The 13,278-nt window shown below is 43.5% G+C and overlaps 1 protein-coding gene and 1 long non-coding RNA gene across 4 annotated transcripts in view; one reads left to right on the top strand and one right to left on the bottom strand.

Annotated features, from left to right (window-relative positions):
- Positions 1 to 4,249: 4,249 nt before the first annotated feature.
- Positions 4,250 to 12,851, bottom strand: slc35b3 (solute carrier family 35 member B3). 2 transcript variants are annotated; one of them, XM_047568615.1, is made up of 10 exons: positions 12,700 to 12,851; positions 10,959 to 11,195; positions 10,730 to 10,851; positions 10,489 to 10,643; positions 8,578 to 8,685; positions 7,652 to 7,749; positions 7,464 to 7,556; positions 6,657 to 6,768; positions 6,071 to 6,140; positions 4,250 to 5,201 (listed from the first exon to the last, which is right to left on the bottom strand). In XM_047568615.1, the coding sequence occupies exons 1-10, from the start codon at positions 12,715 to 12,717 to the stop codon at positions 5,051 to 5,053; spliced, it is 1,164 nt and encodes a 387-aa protein (XP_047424571.1). In that variant the 5' UTR covers positions 12,718 to 12,851; the 3' UTR covers positions 4,250 to 5,050. The 2 variants fall into 2 exon arrangements, with proteins under 2 accessions (XP_047424571.1, XP_047424572.1); XM_047568616.1 differs by lacking the exon at positions 12,700 to 12,851 and adding an exon at positions 12,251 to 12,481.
- Positions 12,508 to 13,278, top strand: part of LOC124995882 — a 33,014-nt gene continuing 32,243 nt past the window's right edge. The window contains exon 1 of one of the 2 annotated variants that reach the window (XR_007110769.1): positions 12,508 to 12,565. This is a non-coding gene — a long non-coding RNA (uncharacterized LOC124995882). Of the gene's footprint in view, positions 12,566 to 12,597; positions 12,735 to 13,278 lie in introns of those variants that run through there. The other variant, XR_007110768.1, reaches the window with a different exon arrangement.

Genomic DNA, 13,278 nt, shown 5'->3' with positions numbered 1-13,278 from the left:
AGCACGTCGTTAAAACATTTCCAGGTCACAATCATTCATTAATTATTATTAGTAATTATCATATTAAGTAAACATAAACTCATTTAAATGTGTAGCCTACGGTTGCTGAGAGATAGCTTGCATTAGCCTGGTGGTAAAACGGATTACTATAGGTTAAGGTTAAGACAGATAAATAGATATTTCATTTATCCCGTGGGAAATTTGGTATCCAGTGGCATCATTACACAAAGACAGGAGAATTAGTCGGCAACAAATACAAAAATAAAAGTATGTGGAGTGAAATATTCAGATTTTATTAGGGGGCGTGTTTAATCTGACACAGAGGAACTGTCGAGGAGGGTCACTGCTATCACAAGTTGTTATGTTCGACACTGAGCCTCGTATCGTATGCTGTGGTTTGACCTCAGGTTTTCTACAGGGTTTGTCGTGTTGCCACAACTGATAAGTTAAGAAATAGTGAAGTATCAAAAGTATCGATTTTAGAGCATAAAGACCTGGTGTCGTCAAAGTATCGTTATTGCAGTATCGACACGCACATCACTAGAAACAAGATGGTCAATGCAACTCACTACTCAAGTCAGTGGTCTTAATGTTGCCTTAATGTGTGCTAGCTTAAGGTGCTGTTAACCTGATTCAGTCGTCATGCTAAGCTAAGCTAATTGGCTGCAAGTTATTCTTATTGTTTTTGCATTAAGAGGTATTGTGGCATTGGTATTGCGCAGTATCCATCTCCAGTGGTTGCACATCTGTGTGTGTGTCCGTACGTGCCTCTGCGAGAGCGGCTGCATATCCCTCAACTCGCCCCCTCGCTGCCCCCACTGAACCGATTGCACCCGTAATGAATGGGCTGCCAGCCCTCCCCGCTGTGGCCGTCCGAGGCCTGGCCACATATTATATGGCAACCTATCTGAAGTGGACCGCGTATTATATAGCAGCCTATTTGCTAGAATGATGAGCTCCGGACACCTCCCATTATTTATTAGGAAGGGCCGCAGCCGTGTGAAACCAGAAGTTGGCTGGACTAGGTTACAAAGTGTGTGTGTGCGTGTGTGTGTGTGCGCTAGGAGGTAGGTAGGGGGTCGGGGGGCGGAAGACGAATAAGCAAGAAGAGAAGGAACAGAAAAGGTAAGAGGTGAAGACAAACGTCTGTCTGACTGCATTTAAATAAAGTGTGCAATTGTTCCTTCACCTTGACCAAAGAGGAAACACCTTACGAGTTCAAAACAAAATGTTTACCTAAAACAATAAATAAAAAAAAAAAACAGCTGACTTCAGTGGATTCCTTTGTGGCTTTGAAAAATGGCCCAAATCCTCAGTGTTCTAACAGGGGTCAGCTTGCTTTGTTAGGTGTGTTCTCCAGGTGCTAAAAGACAAATGATGTACTTTGCCTTGGGTCAACTGGGCTTTCCCATCCCATAATGACCTTTCAGGGAGCTGGAAGAGAACTGCCGCTCCCACAGCGGTGGAGCGGCGCCGGCCGCGCGCTGCACATCAAACATGTGTAACGGCAACCTAACATTTTTAACACAGCAACGTGACCTCCCAACCTCTAATGGACCGTTTCACTGACCATCAATCATACAAAAGCTGTAGTTAAGCAAGGTGGACCGTTGAACAACATTTTTTTTCCTCCCACCCCAGTTTGTCCCTTTGTCTCTATAGCCAAACAAGCGGGCACCCAAAGTCATTTTCCGATTTCAAGCGACTTACAGGCGCGCAATCTGTGCAGCACTTGCCACTTTGCTACGGAAGGAAACTTGCTCTGCGTGTGTGTGTGTGTGTGTGCCGCTACACTGCCAAAGGTTCCCCGGAGGAGGGAAGATCTCTGTCAGTTTGTCATCACACACAAGCTGCCAAATTTTATGAAATACCAAATTACTAATTGGCCCAGCGTTAGGTTTCCCGCCTGGAAGTGAGACTGTAATATCTGGGCCTCTATTAGGATCACAGAGAGAGCCACGCTCAGCCCGTCTCCTGCTGAGCTGGCAAGACTCTGTCATTTCACAGCGTGGCAGCGAGACACACACACACACGTATGCACAAAATGAAAATGAAGGACAAAAGACTTCTCAAGCATTTCCAGCGTATTCTTGTCTACTTCATTTCGCCGGATTTGAGTATCAGTACCGGACATCCTAATGAAATAAAAAGCAATCTTTTTTTGTATTTTTTTTTTTTAATGTGAGAGGTAAAATTACATGACAGGACAAATGTGCTGGATTCAATGCACTGAAACTTGGCTGGAGTCGAGATCCACGGTTAGTAAGCGCCTTCCCCAATTATGTTCCCGTCATTCACTGTACATATAGACGAAACCCTCCATGACGTCACCCGTATGGAACCTTGAAGGACCGGTTTAAAAACTCAATGCGGGTGGCACCAGGCTGCCGCCATCTCGGCAGCACTAGACTGACTCACATGTGGCCCGTTCAAACGTGGGCAAAGAAATGGAGCGTGAGCGGGGCTGATACGGGCGGGTGACGCCAAGGCAAACAGCAAGAAGCCTGTGAGGCCACCCAACTGGAGGCGCGAGAGACCTTCAGTCTGGAGGCCAGGCCAACACCTTGTGCTGTTCTTCATGTTTTTTTGAGTTGTTCCTCAACGTTTGTGCCCGTGTCAGGCTGCAAACTGCTGCCATCAAGGAGTGTCATTGCTCTGCGGTGGGGGACGTCTGGTCCGATCTACAGCATTGTACTGTCACAAGATGGTTCATGTTATTTACTTCTTCTGTCAGTAGTCCTAATGTTATGCCTGATAGGTGTATATGTAATAAGAGTTTTCCACACCAGGATGTAAATGTGCTTGTTCCTGACCACAGAGATTGACTCACCGGAGCCGTATATTAGAGAGAGTTTGGCCAACTAGGGAATGGACCTTCTGAGCGATCTCGCTATGCTGACTGGTTTTGAGTTGGTCACGTGTTTCATGGGCACTATGTTAGATACATCTAACCAATATTCACCTGGAGAGGAGTGGCAATAACAGAATAACATTGGATTAAAAATATGCCACAGTGCTCAGCAAAACATGGGGAAAACTTCATTGTTTCCCCGGTTATTATGGCTAGTGTGCTAACGTTATAGTGAATAAACTAAATAATAGAAAAAGTAGTTTAATTTTCACTATTTCTGAGTATTTACACATTTTCTGAGTAATTTCAAAGTTTTCTCTGCGATGGATGAACACGGGGGAGTGAGGAGATAAACACAGCTGCCTGACTGATGAGGTGATTGGGCTACAAAGCATTTTACAGGTTCATTAAAGATATTTAAAGTAAGTAGACATTCGGATATTTAAGTGAGGGCCTTTTACATATCGACAGACATTGGCAATAACATTTATAGGCCTGTTAATGGTGGAAAATAAACGATTTATTCAACATAGCGCATCCGCAGGGTTACACTGTAGTATCTTTCCTCCGATGTATCAAACATGGCGCCCATGACTCCCACCAATATACGGTTCTGTGTTTAAAGTCAGCCTTAAGTGGCCATTAGAGGAACTGCATATGGTTAGCTTAGCTTAGCACAAAGACCGGAAACACGGGAAAAGAAAGAGCTGCCTCAATCCGAAGGAATACAGAAAATAAAAATCACTGATTAGCAGACCAACAATGGAAACCCATCTCTGAACCGACTTAAGCTGGAAGAGTAACCAGCATTGTTCTCATCATATTTAGACCTGCACATCAAAAGAGGTCTGCTGTTAAACAGACGTGAGGGTACAAGAAACAGTCAACAGAACTGGAAAGGCTCAGGTCTCATGGGCAATGACTATCTATCCGGTGGATTGTGAATCTGGACTGAAACCAGATGCACAGTAACATTTAGACTGAAAGCAGAAACTCTGTGACAGGGGTGAGAATCCACTAAGCATTCACCTACTGTAACGCAGTCGTGTAAACGCACAATATATCGGCGAGGAAAGCAGTTCAACAAGCAAAGGAAACATCAATTAGAGAGTGTGAATTGGCATCTACAGTATGTGACTGACTCACGCAAACACAGGATGGATCCAAATGAATTGGACGAGATAGGCACAGTGAAGACTGCTGTTTATTTTCTGTCTAGCAGAGCTATCTTTTTTTTTTTTTTCAGGATTCCTAATCAAACATGCCTAAGGCCACTAGATGGATAAACACACACATACATTTTGGCAACATTTCAACTCTCCTCTCGAGCGGCGCAAGGGGGAGAGTGAGTAAAGACCGTCTGACAAACCACACTCACACAAACACAAAACGACGCAATTACTAAATACATACTTTATTGTAAAAAGAGTTGTACCCTTTCACCCAAACATATGGTTAGCAAATTATGGCAGTTGTCGATGTACAGAGGAGCTAATGACTCCCGAAATCTCACCACATGATCACACACTTTATTTTATTTTGAATTAGGGTACAGTTAGATAGGAATTACCGACGAACTATGAAAGCCACTTTTATAAAGACGATGATTATGTAAAAGTTTCCATATTTCTGGCACATGCAGGCACGAATGTTCTCTTTGATGAATTCGGGGTTGGCGACAATCGTTGCATTTCACGTGACACACGTCTCCCGTCTCTCTTTCGTTCCAGCCACTCGAGGGGTTGAAGTGTTCGAGCGACCACCAGTGCAAAACTGCGCAATTTGGTTAGCTAAGGAGCCGATTCCCTTTAGAGATTTGTGTGCGTCCTCAGTGTTGTACTCCGCGTTGGGAATATTCGGCGGGGCATTGTTCCCCCTTAAAAACGTAGTCACAGTTCCTTCAGTTTGCTGCAGGTGGTGAAATTTCAGTAAACCAGCTGTGTGCTGGTAGGTAAAGATGGGACACAGCGACTCCCTCACCCACAGTTTAATCACGTCAAATGTTTTTGTAAGGCTGATTTAGAGGTCACACCCTGTATACCCATCCTTGGCTCGACGTTGGTGGTGATGAGGCCTGTAGCTCAGGCGCATGCTTCAGCATATCCCCTGAGAAATGTGGGCCTGCTCTACACCTGAAGCGGCAGACCGAAGAAGTCCACCCGTGAAGAAGTTCTGCTGTACTTACAGGTGGGGGGCCTCCTATACGTTCTGTGAGAGGAATCTGACTTTCTTTCCGGTTAGCAGCCAGCTCCTGAGGTCCTTGATGGAGGGAAGCTTCATTTTGTCTTTGTTTTTACTGTAAACATTCAAGAAGATGCCGAAGACCACCAGGAGGCCGCCCCAGATGTATCTAATGAGAGAGGGGAAGGTTAGATACGCACATCATCGCCGCTAATATGGAGTTAACTGTGGAGTTTGCAACCATGATTCGGGTTGCTCTTTAGTGCATTTGCATGACCACACACAGTTGACAATCTATAGTTTCATCACCGTTCCTTTGTTATACTGGTGGTGGTAGGGGTTGAAGAAAAGTCGGAAAAGAAATGGGTGAGAAAAGAAGTGTAATTACTAGAGCTCAAGGAGACGCACAATGTGTTTTAATGAGCACAACTTGTGTAAACTCCACAGGGCACCGTTAGCGTTAGTTTCCTCTTGACAGTTCAACTGAAGTTCACTGTGGTTTAAACTGTCCAATTAATCATGAATGAGATGGAATAACATTACTGTGCTACCATACCATTGTATGTTATTGATAAGATTGCGATAGATAAGGTTAGTATTTGTAAATGTGCTGTTTAGTTAAATCATCCATTTACTGACAACATGTAGACTAACTATAGAATTTTTTGGTTTATTTATTCTTTTTTTTATATCGCATCCTTGAACGGGACTCAGAGTTCAGTCATGGTGGAGGGCAAAACACCAGCTGGAGGGAGAATGAAGAACTTGGCTGCAACCTTTTTTTTTTTTTCTTTTCCCATCGAGAACACGCATGTTGAAAGTCAGGGACGGGAGGAGAGGTAAGCAGAAAACGAGACCCCTTTTGACAGAAGAGTGAAGGAGGAGAAAGAGCACGAACATGGACTGCGGACATAAAAAACGCAGGGGCAGGGAAGCCAAATCAACTTTTACAAGTCCAATGCGAGGTCGGAGGTCACGCTACAGGCTCGATTTAAACAAGGAGGAAGCGGCGTAAAGTCAAAAGGTGGCGGTACTTACTGAAAAGTGAATGGTTTTGTGAAGAACATGAAGGAAAGTATGATAGTCATGGCCTTTCTTCCAGTGGTCACTGCAAAAGAATCGACATGCTCATGGTGCCATCAGTTAAATCTTCAGAAACAAAATCTAAACATGTAACTCTCTCTCCTGGATTAAATTTAATGATCCCGTTCACATGTAGCATTAAGATATGTGTTGAACAAGTGACTTTTTTAAAAAATGAACAGTTCCAAATACAGTATGTCTGTTCACACCTGGCATTTCCACACAAGCTAAACCATTTCTGCTTGACTATTGGAAGTAAAATCTATACAGAGCCTATGCAGTCACATGATGCCTATGGCGCACAAACAAATACAAATTCAGGCTGCCAGTGACTAGGTAGTCATGTAATGGAGCCCAGGACACATTTGCATATACACAGAGAAAAGAGTGCAGCCACTCTGGGTGGCTACGTTCTCGCTTGTACTGATATCGTGTAATCGGCCTCGAGCTGGCTGTGTGGCTAACATGCTGTTAATCCTTTGCCTCAGGAACACGACCACATTCGCTATTATCATGCAGAAGACGTTTGACAAACTCTGACCTGTCACTGCGACGAGGGCACCAAAGAGCTTGATTAAGGCCAGCACAAAGGAGATCCCAAAATAACCCGTAAGAGAGAAGAAGAATGCATAACCGTACGTCTTCACAGGATGCTGGAGGAGAGGAGACGATAACAAGTCAATGAACAAGCTTGACGTTAAAATGTCCAATCAAAGAATCGTATAAAGCGTAAAATTAAATTGTCATGTATACAGCCTGAATAACAAACCAGAAGTCTGACACATTCCTGAGACCCTGTGTCCACATATGGGGGACGTTAAGTTTTTCATTCTGCAGCCAATCATGGGACAAAAGTGGACAAGGTACAAAACCTCATCAAATTATACTGTTGAAACTTGTTTGCTCATTAACTTTTCTAGTTGGTCTAATTCTGTCAATACTAATGAGCGCTACTTAGCAAGTACTCATTTGAAGACATTGAGATTTCATAATTTCTGTCTTTGCAGAGCAATGTTCAGGTATTAAAATTAACAGTTTTATATTTTGTTACACGGTGGCGACTTTATTGTAGTATAAAATGAAATAATCCCCATGTCCACATATGAGGACATGATATTTTTTTTTCAAAAAACTACTTCGTGTTCAAAGATGATGCTTTATTTTCCATACTTGTTAGTTCCTACTAATACCAAATACCTTAGAGAAATGAAAAATGCATTGCAAACAACAGCTCAGGTCTCAGGAGGTTAATTTGAATATATATAAAATAAATAAATAAAGCAGGATATGTGTGCAGTAAACAACTTCAGTTATCAGGGGTGTATATTCCTATTATAAATATAGTCACCTCTGAGCAGAATGCCACTGCTGGTCCCAGGCCCCCCACACAGAGCAGGCCCGTCAGTATGTAGACAAAACCAATAGAGTACGAGTACAGCACCTGCCGACGCAACACACACATACAGAATGAACACACTTCTCACAGCCGCCTAACATGCATACGTTCTTCTTCTGTGCTTTAGATCGACAGTGTACCATTTCAGAGTTGGAGCCGTTGTGGAGCTTCATGGCTTTCTCCTGCACGTTTCCAATGGCGGCGTCCGCACACAGCGCCATGGAGATCAGGAGAACGCCTGCGTGCCGCCACAAACAAGAAAGTACACACATTTAGGACGAGAACCTGAGCAAACAAAGTGTATTAGAGCACAGGTCTTCAACAGGGGGTCCGCAGAGGTACTGTTAGCATGTTAGTATTTAGCTATGTTTAAAGTTAAAACTGTCAAGAAAATAAATATTTGTATAATTGACAGATAAAGAAAATAAATTAGAGATTGACAGTTTTAACTTTAAATTGAAATGTTTTGTCATTAGGGGAATCTGAAAGGGTCAGCGTGTAATATGCAATGTTGTGATAGGCAAGAGCGATGCTTAGAGAGGCTTAGATTGAAATTAAAAAATAATAATACTTGAACCTGTGTATTATTTGAATAGCTTACAATTGAATGGAGAATGATAATGTACATTTATAAATGACACTCTGTTCTGTCCTAATATTACCATTTATTTATGTGTATCTATAGTATTATTAGTGACTCAAACAGCAATAAGTCCAGTTCAGAAGCAACACCTCATCAAAACCTCTGCATTTGCACAATAGTGAATGAATGAAAAGAATGAAAAGAATGAATGAAAAGTTTATTTCGCATATGTAAAGGAAAATAAACGTTCATCAAGAAATACTAGAAAATGCAAATATATCAAAATTTAAATGAGGCTATTATACAAGCATACATAGTTGCAGCAAATAATAAGCAAAATGCAGAAGAAACATTCTAACAATTTATAAATTAATTTAGGTACTTGAAAAGGATAATATTACAGACAAACACGGTATTAGGGCCTTTCAGTAAAAAAAAAAAACAAAACAAAAAAAAAAACTGTAAAGTTTGTTTAATAATTACCTGTGACGTTGAAGTTGGGTGCGACCTTGCTGTCAGCCAGGGTAAACCAGATGAGTCCCAGACTCATGCAGACAGCAGCAGACACATCAGCCACATTATAACGTTTACCTGGAACACAAACACACAGCAGTGATCACTCTGAATGGATCTCCTACTTCCCACCGCCTTAGAATCTATTGACAGAATTTTACACTGGCCTCAAACGAAAAATAAGGAAACTGCTTCAGAAACTACATCAGTGACGAACTGAAATGACTATAAGGAAATTGTAACGTTTTAAGAGACACAAACGCAGTAAACCAAACTGAGACACTAGGAGTCACGTCCCTCAAGCACAGCTGACGTAGATCTCTCTGACGGATGACCCACCTTTATTAAACACAGGACACGGACATTGGACTCAGCTGTGAAATGCAACTGATGAAAGTTTTTGCAACGGTTATTCCACACAATCCAAAGTTTCTGAGGTTGTAACAATGCAAAAAAAAAAAAAAAAAAAAAAAAAAACCTGTGTGAAAAATAAAAAGTGGAGGAAATAAACAAAAGGATGAAGGAGTCTTCCAAAAACAGGCTGACGGATGGATGCCTTCAGGTTGACAAGGGGACGTAGCATCAGGTTGGCTGTGGTCGGCTTTGATTCCCTGACTCGCCTTTGAAGGGCCTCATCAGACACGAGCCCGCACCCCGCCCGCCCTCCACCCCCCCCCCCTTTCTCAGCTACTTTCTTTCCTCTTCGCATTCTAAGCGAACGGATTCTGTTTTTCCACTCGACCCCTTGAGGGACCGCGGTCCTCACATCTATCCGTCCGTCCACAGAAAGACGCGGGAAAGAGGAGAGGGGGGGAGAAAATGCACAAAACTTGTCTGACGTTCAGGACACGGAACCTTGAGAAGGCCAACGTGAGGATGAAAGGACAAAGAGGGAGGCAGGAGCAGGGGGAGAAACTGCGAGGCGCAGCCGGCCCGGGCTCTGACGACCAGAAACAACAGACGTGGATAAAAAGGATGTGCTGGAAGTTGAAAGGTGGTCATCGCTTCAAAGGGAACGTGCGATGACTGAAACCAAGCCCAAAATGTACCGCTCCTAAAGTCTACCTTATCGTTAAACTGTTTCATGTTTGATAAGAACAAAAACTGTTTCAGAGTCAAATCCACTTTTATAATTGCAGTTTATCTACAGCTATTAGTCACAATTAAACGTTTATTATTGGGTCAATTAAACAGAAAACCTGGTCTACACACAATCCAAACTGTTGATTTGGGTTTAAGCTAAATCAAGGTTTAACAACAGTAACAATAAAATGTCTTTAAAGACCAACGTAAATTATTTTATTATGAGGAAGACACAGAATTACAGAGATTGCCTCAACACTGATGCACAGTGTCAGGACGTCACTGCCCAGATACCGTCCCGATTCAAAGTACGTATCCGACCCAGTACAGCCCAGACACCTACACGCGTACTTGCCCCGCCCATTTTATAGAGGAAGCACTGGGAGGTAACTGGTATGGACATTTTGAAGGCGGTTCCACTTCAGACCAAGGGTGTTTATCGATACCAAGTACGCATGAATACTGAAGGATGGCAGACAGAATATTAACGGTGATGTAGTCATACACGGTCATATCTCAGGGCTCTTGAGCTAAATGACTCTGATTGGTTGTAGGACTATCCAATTGCTTGGAGAGGCATTTATCTTCTCTATATTGGAAATCTAAATGGCGTGAAATGTCAAATGAAGAGTTAAAAACAACATAAAATCAACTTAATCTAAGAAGTCCAACGCGGTTCAAATTGTTTCATAACGATTTCACAAACGTCTACAGAGACACTGGCGCTCACAGAGCCGACCTGCAAGTAGATATTCTGTAGTGACAAAAATGTAAGTACATAACAGATGAACAACTGACCTTGAATAAACACTCCTCCTATCATGACTGGGATGAGTTTACAGCACTTGAAGATGACCTGCGTGGGGTAGTTCAAGTAGCCTAGAGAGGTGTTGGAAAGGCCCATAGTGCCCACAGTTAGGAAAGCTATGATCATATAGGTCTTTCCGGGAATCCTGGAGGAGAGGAAAACACATGAAGCTCAAACGTGACGGAAGAGTCAATCTGTCACGTGGGAGCACAAGATCATCTGTAGCTGTACCTCCTGCGTTTGTCCTGTGTGAGCTGAAGCTCTACAAGTCCAAACAGAGAATAGAAGCCGAACTGGACCAAAGTGAGGTACCAACCGAAAGGTTTGAATCCCTCCACGGAAAATATCAACTCCTGTGTGGAGAGACAAACAAAGGAAGACAAGCATTAACAAATAACACATTATTTCAAGGTGCTTTGCCACACGTGTGTCTGAGTGCGCGCAATTTCTCTGGTGTTACCTGCAAGTATCCGTAGATAAGGTAAAAGACGAACACTCCGGCCACGCAGATGAAGAACTGTGTCGGAGCACTGAAGCTGCTCAGGTTGATCCCCAGAACCCTCAGCTCCTCCACAGACTTTATGTGGGGTGACATCACCTCCGTGGACGAGGGGATGGAGATTGAAATGTGCTTCCGGGAACTGTTGTAGCCCACCAGGCCATATTTGCCACTCATCCTGTCCGTGGCTGCTGGAGGCTGCGAGAGAAAACAGATTCAGGCAATGATCCTAAGGACACCCCTCCTCCGTGGTATTCCACAGCTCAAAGAAACACTACACTGCACTGGTTGATCAGAAATGTAGGCCGATAGCAGGCTGATAGGTCTTTCAAACTATACAATTAAGACAAGTGTAAAGATGCTTTTTTGTTGTTGTTGTTTTAAATAAAGTGTGGTCAAGAGCTCGTTACATCTGTGTCCACTCCCTCGATGTTCAATGGTGCGGGTGTGGTGTGCGTTTCTGTGTGCATAAATCCACCAGTTTCTTGGTTTACCCACATTCAGCTGAAGGTTGTTTTTACTTTTTTTTAATGTATCCTAAAGTAAGTCCACCCTTTTGCACCTAGAGGCTCACACTCAACATAGGTGACATTTATTGGCCCACATACCAGAACACAGGTCGTCTTACACAAAAAAAAGAAAGATCTGTTGTCCAAAAATACCAGTGATTTTTTGCAAAGCAGGTTCTGGGATGCTTGTCGGACGCAGGTACAGCCAGTGCTATGTGTTCTCCAAAAGATATGTGACAAACATTCATTCTAACATAATATTATGAATGCTGTTGTCCTCATGTTTTGCATGTTGTATGAATCTTGTATGATAACCATGACACTGTCTCTTGTTATTAAGAGAAATGTAAAAGGAAATGAGTTTCAGATGTGTCCTTCGAGCGAGCCTTAGTCTGAACAAATTATATTACTGCAAGGCCCTGATCGCTTGATTATATTCTCTAAATCATCCTCCGCTCTGTACCTTTGTATTGTCTGCAGCATTTATGAATGAAATGCCAAGGCTGTGTTATACGTGTTGCAAAAAAAAGGCATGATAGCTGGTAACGCTAGCTATGCTATGAAGCAACCGGGCTCTAACAACCTACACCGAGGCTACCGACTGATCAAATGTCACATATTAAACATCGGGCGTAATCACAACAATCAATATAATCTCATCAGGGGACCATTTCTGGCGGTATGTTTTGTCCCTAGCATTGCTTTCTCAGTCAAACAAGTTAGCCTCGGTAGCAAGCCTGTTACCTTCAACGACACTTCCGGGTTTCTTTACGTGTGCTTATCCTCTCTGCCAGAGGCGTTGCGGGGGAAATCATTCTCCTCCGTGCGCCAGCGTCATCTTTGCTACAAGTCGCACCTCTTCATGTCGTTACCTTGAGGTGACAAAAAGACGGGAGGCGCTGGGAGGCGAGGTAGCCTGCTAGAAGCTAACTGCATTCGCTGCGGCGTCTGTCCTGGAGCGGCCAACAACTTCCGCTCCGGTTCGACCTCTGAACCGTGACGCAATTGGTCGACGGGGACACGCGCTCCACGCAGGTGAATCGCCTCACATCGATAAAGGTAAAAACACACGAGGAAGAAACTCGACCGTGGCTATGTAAAACTACAGCGTCACATGTTATTGTAGACAGGGGGTAGAAAAGGCAAATTAGCCGTTGCGTTTGCGTCAGACTAAACCGGACAGGCCGCCTTACCTGTGCAGAAGAGTCCATCCTGAAGTGGCAGAACGGTGAGTTTGCCAGGCTGCCACTAGGCTGCTGCAATTTGCATCCTCTGACAAATACAAGTCCCTCTGGTGTATCCGGTTTAGTGGCACAAATTGCTGTTGTGGCAGGATTCCCCAAGTCACGGAAATGCGAAGAGACAGGCAGGTGTAGAGTACTGAAAGAAGAGAGGAGAAGAAGAAAGAGCACGTGGTACAGAAACATTAAAACCACTGACAAGTTAATAACACTGACCATCTTGTGAGAAAGCAATGTTCTGCTGGGAAACCTTCGGACTCATACTTGCTACTTAGACATGAACCACCTAGACCAGACCAGGCCACCCCACCCCACAGCAATGACACTCCTTGATGGCAGCAGCCATTTCCAGCAGGATGCAGACTGGCCCACACACACACACACACACACAAAATGTTTAAGAACAACTAAAAAAAAAAACAGCACAAGGTGTTCACTAGGTCCCAAACTGATCAAGTATCTGTGGGATGATCCACAGGGGGAGACCCCTCCCCTCAACCCATAAGACCCAAAAAATCCCCCCAATAACAT

The sequence above is a fragment of the Mugil cephalus genome, chromosome 18 (genome assembly GCF_022458985.1).
Source record: "Mugil cephalus isolate CIBA_MC_2020 chromosome 18, CIBA_Mcephalus_1.1, whole genome shotgun sequence".
NCBI lineage: Eukaryota > Metazoa > Chordata > Actinopteri > Mugiliformes > Mugilidae > Mugil > Mugil cephalus.
Note: the sequence above shows the minus strand (reverse complement) of the source record. Positions and strands in the feature narration are given on the sequence as shown.

Coding starts and splice junctions, on each gene's coding strand:
- slc35b3 (XM_047568615.1), bottom strand. Junction 10,852..10,958: donor TTATCTACGGATACTTGCAG/GTAACACCAGAG, acceptor CTCTCCACACAG/GAGTTGATATTTTCCGTGGA. Junction 6,769..7,463: donor CAGTGGCATTCTGCTCAGAG/GTGACTATATTT, acceptor CCTCTCCTCCAG/CATCCTGTGAAGACGTACGG.